General features: G+C 36.8%; 1 protein-coding gene across 1 annotated transcript in view; it reads left to right on the top strand.

The window, feature by feature from the left end:
* The first annotated feature begins 8,291 nt into the window (after positions 1-8,291).
* LOC105047152 (peroxisomal membrane protein PEX14) overlaps positions 8,292-21,855 on the top strand; it is a 25,143-nt gene continuing 11,579 nt past the window's right edge. Inside the window, exons 1-9 of the mRNA XM_010925958.3 lie at positions 8,292-8,475; positions 9,944-10,191; positions 10,327-10,375; positions 12,006-12,172; positions 12,341-12,527; positions 12,626-12,763; positions 14,581-14,654; positions 14,765-14,807; positions 14,896-14,963. Coding sequence (XP_010924260.2) covers positions 8,421-8,475; positions 9,944-10,191; positions 10,327-10,375; positions 12,006-12,172; positions 12,341-12,527; positions 12,626-12,763; positions 14,581-14,654; positions 14,765-14,807; positions 14,896-14,963 — 1,029 coding nt within the window. The 5' untranslated portion in view covers positions 8,292-8,420. The remainder of the gene's footprint in view (positions 8,476-9,943; positions 10,192-10,326; positions 10,376-12,005; positions 12,173-12,340; positions 12,528-12,625; positions 12,764-14,580; positions 14,655-14,764; positions 14,808-14,895; positions 14,964-21,855) is intronic.

Genomic DNA, 21,855 nt, shown 5'->3' with positions numbered 1-21,855 from the left:
CAGTATTGTAATTGATTTGTTAATAATAAATATATTTGGCATCTTCATCATAAGCTTTCATCTTCTAATGAACTCCGTTGTTATGATGAAGTCCTTAGGACTATTTAGGTTCGATAAAGAGAGGATTTATCGATTAGTCCTTAAAACTGTTCACGACCAAATGATAGGCTGTTAATAAGGACGACAGCTTCTATCGAGCATAGGTCGCTGTAGGCCATATGGGTTGGTTGTCCTCTTAACTAAAGAGTGTGGAGACACTGGTATGGCATACAGGTGAGATGTAAGGGTACATCATCATTGAACGTGACCAACTCCAGAGTATTCTACTGTCGAGAATATCTCTGATGGGATATAGGTATAAGTGTCCCTTAGACCTGAGATCGCCTCAGTGACTTGCAAGCAACTCACTGTGCTTTGGTACTGGACTAACTGAATTTCTAATTCAGGGACGGAAGGCTTCTGGACACAGTCAAGTACTTGCGAAGTCAGAGTGTGATCGAGATGGGATTGACCACTCCAAGAGTTGGAGAAGAATGAGTCGCTGTATTTCAATTTAGTAAAACCTTGGCCAGGGTAATCCATCAGATGGATTTGATATTTTGAAATACAATGTGGACAACCTGATCAGAGTTGACAGTTAAACTCTGGGGTGTCCTATGATCATTTTGGTCAAGGAGATGAATTATATGAAACTATATCCGCATGGGTTCTAAGGATGTTGTTCTACACATTCGACCTATCCGATCGTCGGGTACCATTGCTAGATGGTCACTTCGATTGGTATAGAAATTTATTCCTATGCTACCGGCTTAGGTTCGGACCTATGAGGTCACACACATTAGAGTTCATGATCCGATCAGATGGTTGATCAACGATTAAGAATCGTTCTAGGGTTAAATGATCAATACGATTGACATTTAACCCAGTGCAAGTGTTGCAGGAGGATCGATTAGCAATTCGATTGCTAATTGGCTTAATTTGATTAAGCCAATGGGCTGAGATTAAGTCTAATTAAATATGATTTAATTAGATTTATTTGGGTTTGATTGGATCAAGTCCAATTGGTTTATTGGATAAGCCAAGTGCAAGGAAAAACTAGTCCTAGTTCAACTAGGACTTGGGTCAATCTAATTTCTAATTTGATTAGAAAATTAAATCAGATTTAAATCTAATTTAATCTAATTAAATTAGATTCTTAATTGGGTTAAGACCTATTTTAATTGGGTTGATCTAATTTTGATTTGATTTGGTTTGGGAAACCAAATTAAAATAAGTCATAAGACAGAATCCTAGTAAGACTAGGATTCCACCTTGCGCCACATAAGCCTTCTCCACGCCCTCTCTCTTATTCAACACCAATCTCCACTTATTTTGTGCGACAAAATCTCTCTCTCAGATCTCTCCCACGTTCACAAAAGGTCTCCTCTCTTCTTTCTTACATGGAAGGTGGTTTGGATCAAATCTAAAAGGAATAATTTTGGATTTCGAATTCTATGAGATAGAATTTTAGAAATCCAAAACTCTTTCAATTTTGCACCGAATTTATCCAATTTTTTTTTGAAATTTTCGTGGCTTTTAGGGTATACATTGTGCATCCTTTTCTGTTGATCCATATACGAAAATATGAAGGAGGTGCTCAAGAGTTGGGCGTCCCTTAACTTGCCATGTTTGGATAAGCCTTGACTAGGTGTTTGACCTAGATAAGGACTCTATCATATCTCTCTATATAAGATGAGTTTCTTCATAAAATTTTAGAAAAATTAGAGATTTGAGAGACCTTTGTTCCATCCAAAAATCAGAGAGAAATACCTTTGGGTCGTGGAGATATAAAAGATGCAAGTTTGAGTATCTAGAGAGAAAAACGTGAAGAAGAAGAGGGTCTTCTTCTTGGGTTTTTTGTTTTCATATCTTTCCTCCCTCCATCTTGAGTTTTCTGAGAGTGTCTCAGATCTAAAACTCCTCCTTCTACTTTCCATCTTTGGAAGAGTCCAAATCAAGAAGAAGGAGGCACCTGATCAACCATCAAAGGAGGATCAGCGCAGTACTAGCATACTGTGCTGATTTCCTGAAGCAGGACTTCTGATCGAGATTTGTGGGCTCGTGTGGACGACTCCTAGAGGCCGGACGCGTGTGCGGCTTGCAACATCATCCTCAAGCCCAGATCAGCAAGGTTAGAATGTCTAACTTGCAAGGTAATAGATCTGATCTATTGTTTAATACATACATTAGATGTAGTATAGAAACATGTTGATATGATCAACATGTAGTTCATGCTATATTTATATATTTTAATTTTTGATTTAATGCCATATAATAATCATGTAATAGGATCTTAGATCTAAGGATTTTCTGATCTTAAAAAATAAATTTTGATTTATTTTAGTCTTCCGCTGTATGATCTTGAAAAAGTTTCAAGATCTAATCCTCTTTTTCAAGATCTAACCCTGAAACCCTAGATCTGGTTCCTACAGTAATAAGACCAACATCCATCTATATACGATCAATCCGATATACTCCATAGAATCTAAGATATCGTAAATAATTCAGCACTCTATGTGAGATTTCTCTGTCCTCCAGAAGTCAGCATCGGATTGTCGTAGATGAAGGTGTCTGGGCTTCTGCAATAAGATATAATAATTAGATAACGTATATAACTTTTCAAAAAAAAAATTTAAATAGTAATAGTAGGATTGGAATGCTTATGCCACTATCTAAAATAATCTGTGATCAATGATGCTCCTGCAATGTAAGAATACTGCTGTCTCGAGGATCGGGATGTCGCGGATTGTAAGTCATAATACGCTAATGAATCTAAAATAATGATATTATCATAAATGTATTAAAAAATAAGAAATATGATAGCCATTCATTTTATGAGAAATATATTTTAAACACAATATTGTCACATAATACAACTTAAACACACAATTCAGTTCATCTCTGGATATTAAACATGTATATTCAAATACAATCTCATAGAAATACATAAAACAATGATGAAAATACATCTTCGAAGACTTTAATTTCTTCCATTGTTTGAAGTTGAAGTGTGTTGAAGTATCCTAGGACAGCGACGGTGGTCATGACCCTGTTCCTTACAAATACCATAGTGGTTCTTACTTCTTATTTGCCTATCATCCATCTCATTTCATAGTCTTGTTGACTTTGGTCTACCTTTCTGCTTGAATCTCAAACGACGATGATCAGGAATATATTTGAACATACATATATGCATCTAATAATCTTCATGTAGTAATGGATTAAAGTCGTCGCTCCAAGTATTCATATATGCTGTAATTGTATATGCATCATCTATAAATCCATTAAAATGTACAACAATTTCTTGGCACACAGCTAAAACATGTGAAAATAGATATTTGAACATACTCCACTTTCTACAAGAATATTTTTTTTCAGCTAAAGTAACAGTATGAAAATTTTTTTCACCTCGTAATCCTGCGCTTGCTCTCCTCGTAAGCACTTCATATATGCCTCTTTGAAGGTTGAATGCTGTTACTCGGTGCTGGTTAGCTTTAACTTGATCTTCAGCAATCTTAATTACAACATGAGGAGTAAAAAGATTATTTGAATTCTCCTCTACATATCTCAAGGCTTGGGCATGCCTCGTATTGAAGTATTTCACAAGACGATAAAATGTTATTTGAACACAAGCTGTAATTGGCACATTTCTAGCTCCTCGTAAAATACTGTTAAAAATCTCTGATAAATTTGTAGTTAAGACACCATAGCGTAGGCCATCATCATGTGCCAACGTCCACTTCTCCTTTTCTAACTCAGACAATCAGCTCCAAGCTTATTCATTCACTGTTCTGATTCTACCCATGATAAAGTTGAACTTGCAAACTTGATGAGTGCTTCCTGCTTGTCATACTGCTCTTTTCAGTCGTATATTTTTAAAATGAGTGTTGAAATTACTGCAGATATGTCTTAAGCAGTATTGGTGATAGACATATGGTGGAATCCATCCAATAGACTCATTTGCGATGGCATTTAATATACCTGGATGCCTGTCAGAAATTAAGCATATTCCATTTCTATCTTTGACGATATGTGTTCTGAGCTGGAAAAGAAACCAACTTCAACTTGCAGTCGTCTCTTCATCCACAATTGCATATGTTAATGAAAATATCCCATTCTTTGCATCAATTCCTGTTGCAATTAACATCTTACCTTTAAACTTTCCATACAAGTGCGTGCCATCAATGCTGATTACAGGATAGCAGTGCGTAAAATCCTGAATAGATGGTTTGAAAGCTTAGAAAATATAATTTAAAACTTGGACATTGGAATTCGTAGTTTGAAAAAATTTCATGAAACAACTGTACCGAGATTTGCATATTGAAGTACAGCCATATAATAGGATAATTTAGCATAAGATGTCTCCCATTCTCTATAAATATCAATCAATACTTTCTGCTTTCCACACCATGCTTTCCTGTATGACACTGTATATTAAAATTGATCATTAACGGTTGCCACAATAGCTCCAACTTTAACATCGAGATCTTTCTCAATAATATATCGGACTAGTGTGCCAATCATCCTTCCACTGATATATTTGTGGTCTCGACTCAATCTCGTAAACAAACAAGTATGAGGATCCTCATATTTTATGATTTGAAAATATCTATATTTTTTCAACAATACAGCACGAAGCCTCTATTTATAATTTTGAACATTATCTGATGATGCGCATCATACGGACCATAATTTCGAATGAGACTGAACTACATTGTATGTCCGATGCTTCATAATGTGATAAAGATCAACAGCTCTCCTGACATAATCTTTACTCTCAAACATTAGATCTTTAGAAAATTCAGTCATCGAGGAGTCTCAAAACTGATAGTCAGAGTTCAATCTTCGACCAGCACTAACACAACCACCATCATCTAAATTTATACCGTTAAAAAATTATAAGGGTTCGTACAAACGAGATTGAGGTTCTCCCATATTAATATTAGGCTGAACATCTTCATCATCATTCTCATCTTCACCATCATTACTGCTACTGTCCTCATCCATCCAATAATCTTCATCTTCACTTTCATCTGACTCAAAGTCTAGATTATCAGAATTTATTCCACCGACTATCCAGTCATCGTTTCCTATATGAGTGTCGTCTCCTGCACTTACCACTACTTCTAGCAAAGGAGAAGTCACCATAGCAGAAGATCCAGGAGAAGTCATCATAGGACTTTGAATAATTGGACAACTAGGGCCGGCAGTAGTAGAATGTTGTTCTGCAAATATTGCCTCAACACTATCGGTTTGCACCATAGGAGTTACGAAAGGTGAGGAAGGCCCAATAATATTGTCGGCTTGAGTTAAAAGCTGACTATAGTATCCAAAGCTCGGTACATCTTTTTTTTCAATATATAATTCTAAAATTGACATTCTGAATATTTCAAAAGAAAGATCAGCATTTCTTCGACATCTTTATCATCATCAATTGGAACTAAGATATATTTGCTCTGCATTAACTGTCCCGACAGATTAGGAGATTTTTATTTCAATTTTATTTCATATTTTTCTTTATCTACAGGAATATTGCTGTATAAATGGTCCAATAATTCTTGACATGATAATGATGAAGATACTTTAATCATCTGATTTGCAGGGTGACTGTACTGCACACCAGTTTCATCATTCTATATCATGCCATCATAATACAATCGTACACGAACTCGAGTACTGGTCATTTTCTTAGAAAAATCTATGATAAAATTAAAATCAAAAAATTTAGTATTACTAATTATTTTATTATTTCAAAAGATTTACATGATAAATGTATCATATCATCAACAAATAGGTACAGATAGATCCTATTCTATTTGGAAATTGCATTAATTCTATAGGTTAATTACATTAATCAAACGATACGCAACAGGGACCGAAAAAAATTTTGATCATATTTTTTCTTAGTTCTCCCCACACGACTGAAAATGTGTGAGAAGAACTAAAGAAAAATACTGTCTAAAATTTTTTTCGAACCCTCTGCATATCGTTCGAATAATATAATTATCTATAGAATTAAATATAATTCTCAATTTGTCCAAACTGAACAATCAATTGATCAATGTATATATTTTATGGTACCCGTATAAAAATATATAATCAAATATATATTTTATATGGATATCGTAGAATATCCTACATTGATCAACTAACAGGTCTATATTTTTATGAAATATAATATATTTTAAAATTTTTAAATTAAGATCGAATCGAATTTTAAAATAAATCTGAATCTAATGAGATAAAAATAAAAAATAAAAAATAATGAGATAAAAATAAAAAATAAAAAGATCGAAATAGAAGGGCACCGCAGGGCCGCACGGGCCACCGTCGAGGGCCCATCATCGGGGGGCCACCGCAAGGCCGTCGTCGGGGGCCCGCTGTGGGGCCGCCACCGCTGGGGAGGGGCCGCCGCGGGTGGGGATGGGGCGGGGCGGCCGGCCAAGAGAAGGGAAGGGGCGAGCGGCCGGCCAAGGGAAGGGGAGGGTGGGGTGGCCACCGTCGGCCCGCCGGTGGACCAATGAAATGGGGGGGCGCGCGGGCCCGTCGCCGGCGAGCCAAGGAAAAAGAGGGAGAGAGAGAGGAAGAGGGAAGGAAGAGGGAGAGAGGAAGAGGAAAGAGAGAGGGCGGCCGGCCAAGGGAAGGGGAGGGGCGGGGTGGCCGTCGTCGGCCCACCGACCGACTAACCACATGGGGGGCGCGCGAGCCCGCCGCCGACCGTCTGTCACCGACGGGTCAAGGAAAAAGAGGGAGAGAAAGAGAGGAAGAGGGAGAGAAGAAGGAGAGAGAGATAGGAAGAGGAAAGAGAGAAGAGGGAGCTCACCGCCGCCGTGCCGCCGGAGAGAAGGAAGAGGCAGAGAAGAGGGAGACGCCAGAGAAGAGGGAGAAGAGAGAGGGTTTTTTTTTGGGGTCTTAAGCTACAAAAACGCCAAAAGGAATGGCGTTTTCAAAAATGCCATTTCCTTTGACATTTTTATTTTAATTTTAATTTTTTTTTTATTTTTTATATTATTTTAATTTTTTTATTTTTTAGTTATTTTTATGTGATTTTTTAATAAAAAATTAATTTAAAATAGAGATAGTAATTTTAAATGATAATTTTTTTTATTTGAATTAAAGTTAAAATTTTTATTTTTTAAATTTATAATTATAATTTTTATTTTTTTCTTATTTTTTTATTTTTTTTCACTTTTTTATGATATTTTTTATTTTTTAATTTTTTTAGAATTCAAATTAAAATTTTATTTTTTTTATAATTTAAAATTATAATTTATTTTTCTCCCATTTTTTCTCTTTTTGGCATTTTTTAGGTATTTTTTTCCTTTGTTTGAAATATTTTTTAAAAAATTAATTTTAAATGGGGAAAGTAATTTGAAATGATATTTTTATTTGAATTAAAATTAAAATTTTTAATTTTTTAAAATTAAAATTAAAATTTTTATTTTTTTCATTATTTCTCATTTTTTTTTTTTTTATTATATTTTTTATTATTTTAATTTATTAAGATATTTTTTAAAAAAAATAATTTGAAATGGGAAAAGTAATTTGAAATGATATTTTTTATTTGAATTAAAATTAAATTTTTATTTTTTTAAATTTAAAATTATAATTTTTATTTTTTCTTATGTTTTTCTTCTTTTATGGTATTTTTTTAAAAAAATTAATTTGAAAAGAAGATTTTAATTTGAAATGATGATTTTTATTTGAATTAAAATTAAAATTTTTATTTTATTAAAATTTAAAATTATAATTTTTATTTTTTATATTTTTTAATAATATTTTTTTATTTTTTTATAATAATTTTTTTAAATATTTTTTTTAAAAAGATAATTTGAAATGGAGATACTAATTTGAAATGATGATTTTTATTTGAATCAAAATCAAAATTTTTATTTTTTTAAAATTTAAAATTATAATTTTTATTATTATCATTTTTTTAAAATTTAAAATTATAATTTTTGAAAACGCCATTTCAAATGGCGAGTTTTTTTTTTTTTGTCGTTCATGTGGAAAAAGGGTGGAAAAGAGGTGGTGACGTGGATATCATAAAATGTCATTCAAAATAGTATTTTATAAAATTTATATTATTTTAATAAATAAATTAAAAATTAAATTATTTTTATAAATAATTTTTTTTAAATTATTTAAATAAAGCACTCTAATCCGATATTATGGATGTCCGGAAACACCCGTTTTGTCTTCTTGGCTCTCTATCTATATATATATTTTATGTTTCGAGTTGCACCCTTTTCGTTTGGGTTCTTTGGGTTCTTTTTCGCTCGAGTCTCGACTACGCGCCCCATTCCTTAGACGTTGCTCTTGACCATCGCCGTAAGTTCCTCTCTACCTCTCGGCAATTGGTAGGTCGCTCGGAAGTGGGAATGTCGACCCAATCCGGCGCTTCTTCTCCAACTGGTGACAGTCGCCAGAATCCAGGTGAAATCTTCGCCTCCCCGTTGATCGCTTCCTTTTTCTTGCTCCTGATATCCTCTTTGCTCTGATATAATTCTTCTGGGATTCGAGGTCTTCGCTGCTTTCCAGTTTATTTCTTGCATCTTTCCTCTTTATTTCATAGTTCTACTTGTTTCTTTCTCTATTTGTAATCTCACATCATCAGTCCGTGATTGGATCTTGTCTGCTTATATTTGTCTAAATACAAATAGATGTGATAACAAATCAAAATCTTGAAACAGATATGAAATGGATAGTGAAAGGGGGTGAAAGTGATTGAAGATGGGTTATTACTATTTCCGTAGCAGTCTGACCTACAGCTTATACTCTGCTTAAATTAGTACGAATCGAAAAAATGGGGTTTATACATTTAGGGAGGGTTGCTGAAGTAATCGACATTGCTGGTAATAGGGCTTCAAGACTAGACTGGACAAAACATGAATTTAATTTGTTCCTATTCATTCAATTTGGCACATCATAGTAATTAGACTAATGCTGAAATAAGGTCTTAAAATGTGGAGATTGCTGCTGTACAAACCAATTTTGTGGATTCGTTCCACTTGTTTTGATCTATTTTGTATTGTTAAACAAATTACTTCATCTGAACTTTAATAAATCCTCTGTTTGTTAGTTCATCACAACTGAGAATCTGTCATGCATCCTATTTGACAATGATAGCTACTAAATCACTACCCTTGCTACATTCCTCCAAAACTCAAAAAACTGGATTTGTTAGTAATTTCAAGGACTTCTATTGGTTCTATCACTATTACTCCCCTATTAATAAATATTTATGTAAATTTAAGCAGAGGCAAGTTGCCCACAGTTACTTTGATTTCTTTGGGAGTTGACATGGAAGCCTCAAGTCTGAATAAGAGACGGATACATAGATATACATGCACATAGATGTGTATATATATATTATCAATTTATTATTACTTCATCCAGGTAAGAACATAGACCTATGTCTACATTACATTCGCATCCTCTTGCTAGTCCCACCCTCCTCATCCCTTTGTTCTGTCTCATAGAGTTGTTATTTTACCCCCTATAGAATTATCTTGATATAGCAGTCACGTGTCACTAAATTCTGTACAATTTAATACACATGGAATAAACTACATGGGAGATATGTTAAATATCACCAGAAAGGTGGGAAGAATTCAAGAAAGGATGAAATTCCCCTGGCCCTGGTAGACATGGCAGTATTCCTGGCATGTTGAATTCTAGGATGGTTTTTACCTGTTATTACAGCTGGTGCCAGTCATGAGCAATGAAAGCATTCAGTTAGTATCAGTTTCTGTTTGTTTTAGTAGCTTTAAGCTGGTGCTGCTTGTTGGAAGATACACACAAGTCAACGCATATATTAATTCCCATTATCTTTTGTAGGAAACAAGATGTACTGCCTTTAATAGTTAATAACACTAACCATATCTTAATTTGCTGATTTTAGGCCCTGACTTGTCAAAACCAGTGGAGGAAGGTGGACAAGATATCAAACAAGATGTGGCTGCTAATGAATCCTTGGGAAGACCAGTTTTTGCAATCTCAGAACCAGTGAGGGAGGAGCAAGTGCAGAATGCTATTAAATTTTTATCACATCCAAAAGTAAGTGGTTCCCCAGTCATTTACAGGCGCTCTTTCCTTGAAAAGAAGGGGCTAACAAAGGAGGAAATTGATGAAGCCTTCCGCCATGTGCCTGTAAAGTTTTCCCCATATGTCTACTTATTTTACTTTTACTTTATTGCTAGTTTCTTTGTTTGCTGGCAAATCTTCATGAATAATAAATTATTTTTAAGTGCTCATAAATGCATTAAGAATCTTTACGTATCACAGGATCCACCTCCAAATGTTCCAAGTGTCGAGACTAATACGGCAAATCAAGGTAATGTTTTCAATATCAAGTCAAATTTTGTGGTGCAAAATTACAAGTGTTAATAAGATTTGACAAACACAAAATTCCCCAGAAATTTCTTGATATAGAATATTATCTTTACATAATCCAGCAACAACATACATTGTTATCCAAATTCAAAAAATATGATAACATATTCTAACTAATTCATCCCTATTGGCTGTTTAATATCACTGGCAACAATAAAGCATTACCATTGTCAATATAAAAATCTGAGCAACTTCCAACGCACCAGGGTCTTATAAATGTTGGTTAAAAAAAACATGTATCCTGTAATAATCTTAAGAGAGGCATTAACATGCAAGATACAAAAGCACCTCCAAAATGAAATAAACAAGGAAGATAAAAACTTGGGGTGATCCTTCACACAGAAGAATTAATTGATGCAAAATGAGACATTACCTTGATTTGGATAAAAGCTTGAAGTGATCCTTTGTACAAAAGAAAATGAAGAATAGAACAAAGAGAATGAAGACTAGGAAAAGAGAAAGAATGAAAAATATATCAAATTACTATTAGGAGTCAAGTATGGGTCCATTTTTTAATCTTTATTTTTATTTCTTTAATGTTATGTTGTACCTAGTTTGGCCGATTTTTAAATTGTTAATGTAAATCACTTGTCATGTGAGTACTTGTCATCTGACTTCTGAATCTTTTCTAGGTGAGGTATGCAGACAAGTTAGGAGTCCTATTTTTAAGCAACCAATATGCGAAGGAGTTTTGGTGTAATAAAAAGTTAAGGTTAGCAGGGGGGCATTGCTTGCTGCAATAGTAAAAGGCTTGGGCTAACAAGTGCAATGGCGCACGTTTGAGTCCTGGGGCAGCCACTTTATGCAAAAAGGAGGGCAAAGGTTAGGTCTATCTCTGGTTTACCCCTCCCAGAACCTCGGATTGCTAGGACAGTAATTGGGTGATAGCCTCTTTTTTAACAGGCTAAGGTTCGCAACATTTTACCTCAATCATCATTGAACTCAGTGCTGATTTTAGCATCATCCAATAAGAGTGACGAAATTCTTTTGGATTTTAATTAAATTTTCATTGCTTTCTCTCTTTCTTAGCAAAGTGGCTCTTTTTTTTGGTTCGAAAAGTAAATAGTTTTATTGTTGAGAGTGATCTTGATGCTTTTTCTATAACTGGTGGAGCCCTTTTGCTATCTTGAAAGCATATTCCTTTAGGTCAGCCAAGGGTGTATAACTTCGGTGCAAGAAATGATGCATCAAGCTACCATTATGCTTATAAAACTAGGACAGGTGTAAAATAGTTCATTGGGCCCACTTGATACTTCCTGCCACCCTCATCAGAACACCTTCAAACATGTTTTGAACTTTCTAATTGATCCTTCAGACCCCAATAAGCAGACAAGCATTATCGATAAAATGAAAAACACATGAAATTTTTGTTATCACGAGAATATACGTTAATAGATTTCTGTTGCAGAGATTTTTCTTTGCCTGACTCTGTGTAACTTTGGACATTTGATGTTACCATGAAGCTGTAGCTTGTCAAATAAAATGTTTTCTATTCTATTCTATTCTTCTTCTTGTTGTTGTTATAATACATCATCATCTTCAAGACTAGCTTCCCAGCCAAACATCTGCAGGTGTGCATCTGCAAGTTCCCAGCCAGACATTACAACCATCACCTGCTCCTGTCGGTGGTGTTATCATGGCTCCAAGCCTGCAGCAAACCAGGTTCCATTGGTCCCATGCTTTTCTTGCTGTTGGGGTCCTTGCTGCTTCAGGAGCTGGAACTGCTTTGTTTTGCAAGGTACCAATTGGTTTTTGCATGCCTGCTTTTGCTGTTAGGTAGTTTAGATAATAATGCTAACCTATTTGATGTTTGTAAACAATTTATTGACATGTAATATATTTACTGCAGTCAAGTTGGAATCATTCATAAAATTCCAAATTCCTTCTCACACATCTACTTTTATAGAATGTGATTATTCCTAGGTTGAAAATCTGGATCCGAAAAGTTGTAGCAGAAGAAAATGATGTCAAGAAAGATGAAATATCAAGATCAGGCCTGGCTGAGGAAGCAGCAGAAGCTGCAAAAGCAGCTGCCTCAGCTGCTGCTATTGCAGCTAAAGCAAGTCAAGAATTGTTAAATGCGAAAAATGAAGGTTCTCTAATGCTAATCTTTCTCTTCTTTTTGACATTGAATCACTAATATCCTACAATTAATGTTTGACTGGCAGCCTTGCTTTCTTTTTCTTATTAGAAAAAGGGTACTTCGAGGCATTTATGGGAATGTTAGATGTCCAAGTGGAGGAGATGAAATCCTTGGGTAATGCTATATGTAAGTTGGAAAGGAAAAGAGAAGTGATTAAGTCACAAGATGAGGATAAATCATGGAACAGTAAGTTTGTTCAATCAAACTACTAATTGTCTTGTCAATTGATTGATTTTCTACAAAATAATATTTTGATCATATTATATCAACTACTTATCAAAGTCTATCTTAGTGATGCTGGCTTGAATATCATCAAGTGTCACTGGCATTCATCTCTTGGTGTGCAAAATTTGGTCAGCAATGTTCTGTAATCAAGATATAAGACAATGAACTATTGGTTAATGTTATCTGGTTTTTCCTTTTTGAAGCAGACCATTTGTTGGGATGTTTTGAATAAAACATTCCACATGGCTATTACTGAAATTACTGTAGAATAATTATTGCATTCTACACAGAATTAGAATGGATCTGAATAATTTGGACTTTGGATAAATTCTAAACATGTTCCTGTGACACAATAAATAAATGATTCGTCCATTAACCTTGACAATCTTCTGATGACTAGAACTGGCCAGTGTAATAGAAGAGAAGATGTGAAGGGGCATGATGGTAGAACATTTCCATACAAATTAGTGTCTCTGGAACTAGCACCGATGCTTTATCTATGAAGCTGTGAAGTTTTTTTTTTTTTTTTTCCAGGAAAAGTGTGTATTTCAGTTTTAGTATTGACTACAGAAGCATATCAGGGTTGAATATGTCATAATATGGATCGTAAGCTATTGCAATAGTATATATCAGGCCAATTCGGTTTAAATGCATATTTGCAACTCTTTCCAGCAGTTACTTGGAATTCCAGCACTTCACATCTCCATTAGTAATCTAATGCTTTGGAATATGCTGGTGACATCTGGTGATAACAATATGTGCTGCTTTAAAATATTTGAGTCCATTGACTGATTGACTGCCATGTGCACATGTATGTGCACATGTTATGTGATGTATGTGCACATGTTATGTGATTATTTTTTACTATCTCTGGTTTATTCTTAATGTTCACTCTCGTTTCCCGGTTAGGAGACAGAAAACTGAATAAATCCAACTTCTGGTGGTCATGGATTCATATTCACTTTGATGTTTTTCAATATCTTTTTTTTTTTTTTGGGTGTGTGTGTGTCTGAGTTTATGCTAATTGAATAAATAAGAATTCAGTTGTGTTTTGTTCGCTCTGTGCCTTGCAGGCAAATATGATTTCCTATATCAGACCTCACTGTTTCCCCTTCATGTAGACTCTTCCAGCTGTGGGGAAGCCTTAAAAGGTTTTCTTGCATTAGCTGTGAGCATCAGGTGGATCATCCTGCGCACCAACTAGCTTTAAAGGTTTCATGACCAGACCCTACCTTGTCCAGAGCCACCTGTCCATGTATTTGACACATTACAGAGGGTTCATGTGACGAAAGTGTCAAAAAATTTATCAGACATCAATGAATCACACCTTGATTCATATAACTGAACCCATCCAGATGAGATAAGGCCTGTTTTTTTGATCTATTATGGTTTTAGGCTTTGCATTAAGGATGTATCTCCATGTTTATCCAAGCAACGTGAGGTGCAACTTCTGATTTTTGTAATCAACACTTGTATAGTGATGCTATGCGGCTCCTGTATATGTTTGCTATATTTGACTTCTAGCATATCGGTTCTTCCCATGCTATGAGCAGCGGCTAAAACTTTGTTGAATGGCTTAATTGTAAAAGACCGTCAAACCATTCTTTCATCATTTTATAGGACAAAATAAAGGAAAACAAGAAGAGATTATACCTACATACAAAATTTTTCTCCTGAAATGCCTCTTCTTATCAGAAACAATTGATTTAGTATTTTATCTTCCATCCTTTAATGAAACACTGCAGTTGATTCGCTATTTGTTTCTGTGGAATCTTCAGGGACCACTAACAGTTCATGGAGCAAATCTCATGTTAGCCAATCAGATCCAAGTGCTTCTATCACACCTTCAAAGGTAATCTAGCGATTGTTGCATTGTCACTCACTCTTGATATTTTTAATCTAATTCTTTGGCAACCTTCCAATTATTCCCCTTTTTTCTTTCTTTTTGTTTGTGTTGCCTAGCATGCAAAAGTAAATGGTGCTCAGATGGTGGACTTTGGGGCAGGTTATCATCTGGATCCTTCCATTTTTGACTTTCACATTAGAATTGATGTTTCTTGCTGTTGCTTTAACTGATGCAATGCTGTATGCAGTGAGGCCTTCATCAGAGCCTGCATCAATGGAGCCTACTATGCCACCTCACCCAAAGTCATTTTTTGAGGTATGCAACTTGCTGAGATATCTTTCTTCTGAGATTTTTGGGGGGGGGGGTTGTTGTGGTGGGGGGGGGGGGGGTGAGGCTCACCTGTACTATAATAACCCAGGTCCAGATTTTTGTGGATGCATCAACCTAGAATCAAATCTAGAACTTCTGGTTGCTAAGCCGGACAGTTTGACCACCAGGGCAAACCTTGAACATATCATATTTTGTTATTCTTATGTAGAAGCACATCTGCATCATTGCTGCATCTGCACTTTGAAGTATCTTAGTTTATTACAGTTTCGTCTTTTGGTCTTGAAACAGGTCATCGAATGTAATATAATAAGAGCTTAGAGTTTGCTAAAAGGCCATGATCATTGATTTCTATCAAGTGGAAACTACTTAGCAGCACAAAAATAAACTATGGCATTTCATATGAAAATATTGTGCTTCCTAATCTAATAGGTAACTATTACTGTAAAAATATTATGTTGCTATCGTTTATCTGATTATGGATCCACTTAAATCAAAGCTAATGAGGAAAACCATAATGAACTTGAACCTGATTATCTTATCCGGTTTGAGTGCTGACCTTATTTGGATCCAACCACAATAAGACCTATCAAAACTCATATTGATGAGCAAGCATGCAATGCTGATGCCCAATGTATATTATTGTTGAAAGCTCATGCTTGATGAATAAGCCACCACCTCAAGGGTTTTGTGGACATAACTCAAGCAGGGACTATAAAATCTACTGATGTAAAGGTGAAAATACATATCCATGTGCACACTCAATTCCATGTGCATTAAAATCATTGCACATGCACAACATATACCAAATTTCCTATAGCTGATTGATGCTCTGACTTGTTGGGTTTTAACGTCTCGAATTTGACTTACAATAGCAAAACTCAAAGCAGCGAAGCTCAAGATGGAGAAGCCAACGGTGTAGGCCCACGGGAGCGGGCCCACAGATGCGTGGCGTGCAGGCCTGCAGGCTCCACCGTGCAGTCCAGCGCACGCAGTGCGCGGTCCAGGTGTGAGGTGCTGTCCATTTGGCCTCACGTGGTCCACGCATGGGTGTGCGTCCATTTAAGCGGTCCATCGTGCGGAATGTGCGATTTGACGGCTGAGACGGCGAGTAGGTGCTGTTTTGTGCGATCGAATGGCCGGGGAGTGATGCAGGCATGATCAGGTGGTCGGAAGGGTTCTTGAGTATTAGAATTCTGGATTCGATTTGGATTCTATTTGGATCCTATAAAAGGAGGCAGACGGGCTGAGAGAGAGGTGTAGCGGCTTGTAGCAGCTCAAAGAGAGAAGACCTTCCAGAGAGTTGATTGAAAGCCTTTTATGAGGATTTTAGCTTCTTATTGAGAGATATTGATGTATGAGAGTTGAGAGGATATGATCTTTTTTTATATTTATTTTCTCTCATAGTGAAGCTTGCATATCTCGTAGAGGTAAGTCTTGAGCTGATCCACATTATTTGATTGTCTTTTGTGCATCTTTCTTCTTCTTTCTTGCTGTGGTATCCACATCATCATTCGCGTCTGTGATCTTAGGTGGGGATCCATATTCAGCACTCATAAGAGATTCTCCCAACAAGTGATATCAAAGCAAAGCATTGTTCGGATTGTGACGGTGTTGATCGAGGTTGAAGAAGATAGAGAAAATATGCTCAATTAAAGTAAAGATCAATCAGAATGATGGAAGAGCAATTTCTACCTATGGCAAGCAAGGGTGAAGGATGTGCTTATCCAACAAAGGTTGATTGATGCTCTCTTGTGCAAGGAGAAGCCGACTATCATGGAGGAAAAGGATTGGAAGCGACTCTAGATGTAAGCAGTGAGCATGATCCGCTTGTACTTGATGGATGATGTAGTGATTCATATGCTTAGTGAGATTTTTCTGACAACGATGTAGACGAAGCTCGAGGAGATGTACATGATGAAGTCACTCGCCAACGCTCTCTTTCTTTGGAAGTAGCTCTACCAGCTGCGAATGAGCAAGGGATAAAGCGTGCACGAGCATCTTGGCAATTTTCAGAAGATCCTCACTGATCTCTTCAGCGTTGGTGAAAAAATTGAGGAGAAGATTAGAGTGTTGGTCTTGCTTTCATTGCTTTCTCCTTTTGAGTCTTTGGTAATTGCTCTTCTTGTGGGAAAGAGCACCATTAAGATGGATGAGGTCACTTCTGCACTTCTTCAGATCAAGATTCTCAGACGAGAGAACTGAGCTTTGAGTTCAGACGGTGACTCGATTTTGATGGTAACTGAAGGTGGTAGTGGTAGAGGACGAAGCGACAGAGGATCACAAGATAGGCGGTCCAGGTCCAAATCGAGGGACTTCAGCAAGATTAGATGCTACCGACGTGATGAGTTGGGGCATCAAGTCAGAGATTGTTCATATCTCAGAGATCGGATAAAGACTATTGCGGCGGCGGTCCATGATAGCGACACTGATGAGACTGATGATGTGCTTATGGTCTTAGATGAGATATCTACTTTTTTTCTCAGTGAATTTTAGATTTGGTATGTTCACATCATGTTTGTTGTAGAGAAAAGAAGTTTGACTCCCTAGAGAGCAGTGAAGGCATTGTTCATTTGTCGGATGGGTCGATCTGTGCGATCAAGGGCATTAAAACAGTCAGCTTGCAGACACATGATGGAGTAGTGAGAAAATTGGGTGAGTTTCGATAGATACTCAGTTTCAGGAATAATCTGATTTCATTGAGCAGATTGGATTCAAGCAGCTATAGATGGAGAGCTGATAATGGAATCCTGAATGTTGTGCGTGGCAGTAGGGTTGTTATGAAAGGAAAGAAGTGTGGAGGATATTATTTCTTAGTAGGGAGCTCAGTGCGAGGTGGAGCTTCAAGTGCCAGTAAGAGCTCAATGCAAGGTAGAGCTCCAAATATAGGTGGATTGGGCACCAGATGGGAGACTGCGAAGGATGACAGGTGATGTCACAGAGTAAAGTTTTTATTGCTACAGGATGCTACCCCAAGCAAGTTTTAGATTAGACAGGTTATAGTACATGACGGAGATGGGATCGAGCAGTCTGGCTTGACTCTCATATTTGTCCCAAGGTCTGTTGTATCGGTATCGGACTCCATACCGATGGTGGATCGGTATGGTATGATACTGATATCATATCATACCGTATCGACACGGTATTCTTCGGCATACCGGTTCGATACCGGCACATTTTTTTGTTTCATTTTTTTTGGATGTTCAAGTTATTAATTCATAAATACAACCCCAAAATTACATTATATTGCATATTATTGATATATTTGGGTTCAATTTTTGAGTTCGGTAGCGGTACAGAAATTTTTGATCCAAAATTTTAAATGTATATTTATTTATATTATATTACAACTGTATCATCCTAAAATTAAAAACAAAATATATAAATGTGCATTAAAATATATCTAAATTTTTAAAGTACAAAGCACAAAGAATGATATACTAACCTCAAGATCTGTTCTACATCTAATTTTTCGTCGAGTGTCTGTGACGCTCGTAGATATCTGGATCATTAGCATAATCTAGAGGAAATCAAGATGCACTGTACTCTTGAATATTCATCCTATAAGGCATCTTTTTTGGATTGTAAGACATCTCAGATCTCTCACTCAAACTCTGGCTAAGAGAAATATCCTCAGGATGATGGTATGACTGTGGAGAAGCCCATTCGAAGATGCCGGTAGCAAAATTTGATCCGTAAGATGCTTCAGGCTGCATAAGGTAGTAATCACTAGAAGACGATGCCTCAGATGCACCATATCTATATGGATCATAAGGTGGCTGCGGATAATAGGATCCATAATGCGAGGATGATCTAGATACATTCATGGATCCTACTTCATATGCAAGATCGTCTGCAGCTGCATCGTGTGCTGGACAACCTCTAAGAGCCCGTTGTCTATATGAAATCGGCTCCCCACGGTCTTTACCGACTCATCCATCATGGTCTCTATCTTATGTGGCATGTGTAAACTGGACTTATCGGTGAATCAAATATCATCTTGCGGCTGTATCTTATAAACAGTGATCTCCTATCTTCCAGTTCCTCCCTGATCATCAGATCCATGATACTACTATCAGTATCATCATCACTCTCTCTAATCTCCGAATCTGAGCCAGATAGCTCATGTACTCCTGAGAGTGGTGCACATGCAACTGTCTTTTCTTTTCTCTTCTTGTGCCCCTTGTGACTAAGTTTCCTGTGATTGAGAGGATGGATGTCTTCTTGCTGACTGTCGATCTCGTCTATATATCTGTTGCTCGAACTTCTGCGAAGATGTATCGGATATCGAGTCATGTGATGAATGAGTCCCTGTGTCCCCTCAGGCTGTGGCTGATCAGCTGGAACCTTATGTGGAATATTTCTTTCTGCCTCTTGTCCTGGATCCATCCTGATCTCTCTAGCTACCACACTGGCTGGTCATGGAGGGGATCCCGACTCATCAAACTCTAGCTCCTGCTGCTGACTTGCAAGCCATTCGATGATCAGATCGTCGTTCTCGTTCGTATAATTATCTAGTGTCGGATCAGTATACTTCAGTTATACTTTCTCCTGAATGCATTTTAGCCTCAACCTCAGATTGTAGTGAACATATACAAGATCATTGAGGTGTTTTTATGTCAGACGATTTCTCTATTTGCTGTGGATAAGGACGAAAGTCGATCAATTGCGTTCACAGCCACTAGCAGAGACCGTCTGAGAAAGAATACGGACAGCCACACCTCTAAATATTCTGCGGACATTCCAAAATGAATCCACCATTCGCTGCAAAAGCAAAATTACATATCAAATTTTATGATATTATTAAGCAAAATTATATATCTATGCTGCTCATTATTGATATGTAATTTACCTGGATTCATCTGCTTTTTGTTTATGACAGCTGATGGGACTCTAAAGCTGTCTGATCCCTCTCTAAACTGTTTCGTCTGTAAAAAAATATGTTTATTAAATTTATAAATATATCATTGAGTACAGATCGAATTCAGTTGAATAATCACATCTATTTTAAACTAGTATATCTCTTGCAGATAAAACGATGCGATTTCTAGATCGGACACCATCTTATATATCACATTACGAAGAGCAGCAAGAAGCTCGTTGTCCATATCTATCTCAGAAATGATATACTAGAATCTCGAATTTAAATAATAAGCTGCATATAAATTTCATAACTGATTAAGTATATTTTTACAAGCATAAAAAAATATTTTAAAATATTCTTGAATCCGTGCTTACCGGTTAGGTGCAAATCTCTATCCATTTGATAGTCCTAACGGTGCTCAATGATGTTAATGAATTCTTGAGCATATTTCAGATCATTCTTACTGATCTGTTTCTTTGCTTTCTCCATCATGTAATATAAAAGCCCATCTGGGGGTATCTTTCACTGTCCACGGTGTGAAGCACCTCATATAATGGCTTAATAGCCTTTACTACCTTCTCAGCCCGCTGTCAGAATGACTGACTCTTCATCAAGTTCTCCACATTACTTCTATCAGTGCCAGCCCTCGCATATCTGCTCTCCTGCCACTCGGTACTGACAAATATCTGACGTAAGACTGCTTTCTTCTAAAGAAGACTCAAGTATTATGAGTTGGTAGCAAATTGTGTGATATCCGATCTTAAGATCTTCCCTCCAGTATATGTCCGCATCAATGAAAGAACTCATGTGTGATTGTAGATGAATCTAGTAATAGTCTGGGCAATCTCCACTACCTGCTGCACTCTACGAATTTTTCCAATATTCATCAATATAAGATCAATACAATGTGCAGCACATGGGGTCCAGTATATCTACGGTCGCTGCTCCATCAGCAATTCTCCGGCAGCCTTATATTGTGGTCCATTATCTGTGATGACGTGTACGACATACTGCTCACCCACTGAATCAATCACCTCCTCCATCAGATCAAAGATATATGTGGCATCGTGCATCTTATCTGAAGCATCAATTGATTTGTGAAAAAATATTTTTTCATCATAGAATGTAAAAAAATTAATGATGCTCCGTTTAGTAGGATCGGTCCAACCATCACACATCACTGTCAATCCATATGTAGGCCATTTATTCTTGTAAAAAGCAATCCATCTATGCAGATCCTCCTTGTTACTGTCAAGAAGCTGACCATAGATGTCCTTAGGTCCTGATGGATCTACATCCTGGCTGGCAGCCTCTATAGCTAAAATGACAGATCGATAGTAAAGATTGGCTGCTGCATTTGCTAGAATATGGCTGAAATGAAATCATGATCCAATAGCTCGCCACATATCCTTCTTCTTATCTTTTTTCACCATAGTGTCAATCTTCTGCTGCTTTGAATTCTTGCTGGGTAAAGCATGTGGATCCAAATCATGGATAGTGGCTCCTGTTGGAATATCTCTAGAGAATCTCCTTCTACTGCCAAAAGCTCCCAACAAAGATGACATGCTGTATCTGCTCCCTCTACCACCAGGCTCTCTGACTGATGTAGTCCTCTTGAACTCGAAATTTTTTCCACCGATCGTTGATCCAGACTCGATTCGTAGTATGATGGTCTAAATCGCTCTCTATACTAGGCTATCTCCTCTTGTCGGTACGATCAGCCAACCTCGTCTGAATGATAGCCTCAATCTGTGCCTCATCATCTGGAGCGGATGCCTCTTCTGACTCTCTAGAGTGATAAGAAGGTAGCTCTGCAGCTCGACGGTCCACTTCCGTCCTTTTTCTGTTTGCCCTTTCTTTCGCTGCTTTCGAATAAGCAAAGTGCTTTTTCATCAACTGTTGGACTTCTTGCGGACATTTCCGACACATGAACACATCAGAATAACCACCAGTCAAGTGCTGCTTCAACCTAGTTATCCCTCCCTTGAACTCTGTGTTACTCCATTTGCATCTCCA

The sequence above is a fragment of the Elaeis guineensis genome, chromosome 6 (genome assembly GCF_000442705.2).
Source record: "Elaeis guineensis isolate ETL-2024a chromosome 6, EG11, whole genome shotgun sequence".
In the NCBI taxonomy this organism is placed as follows: Eukaryota; Viridiplantae; Streptophyta; class Magnoliopsida; order Arecales; family Arecaceae; genus Elaeis; species Elaeis guineensis.
Note: the sequence above shows the minus strand (reverse complement) of the source record. Positions and strands in the feature narration are given on the sequence as shown.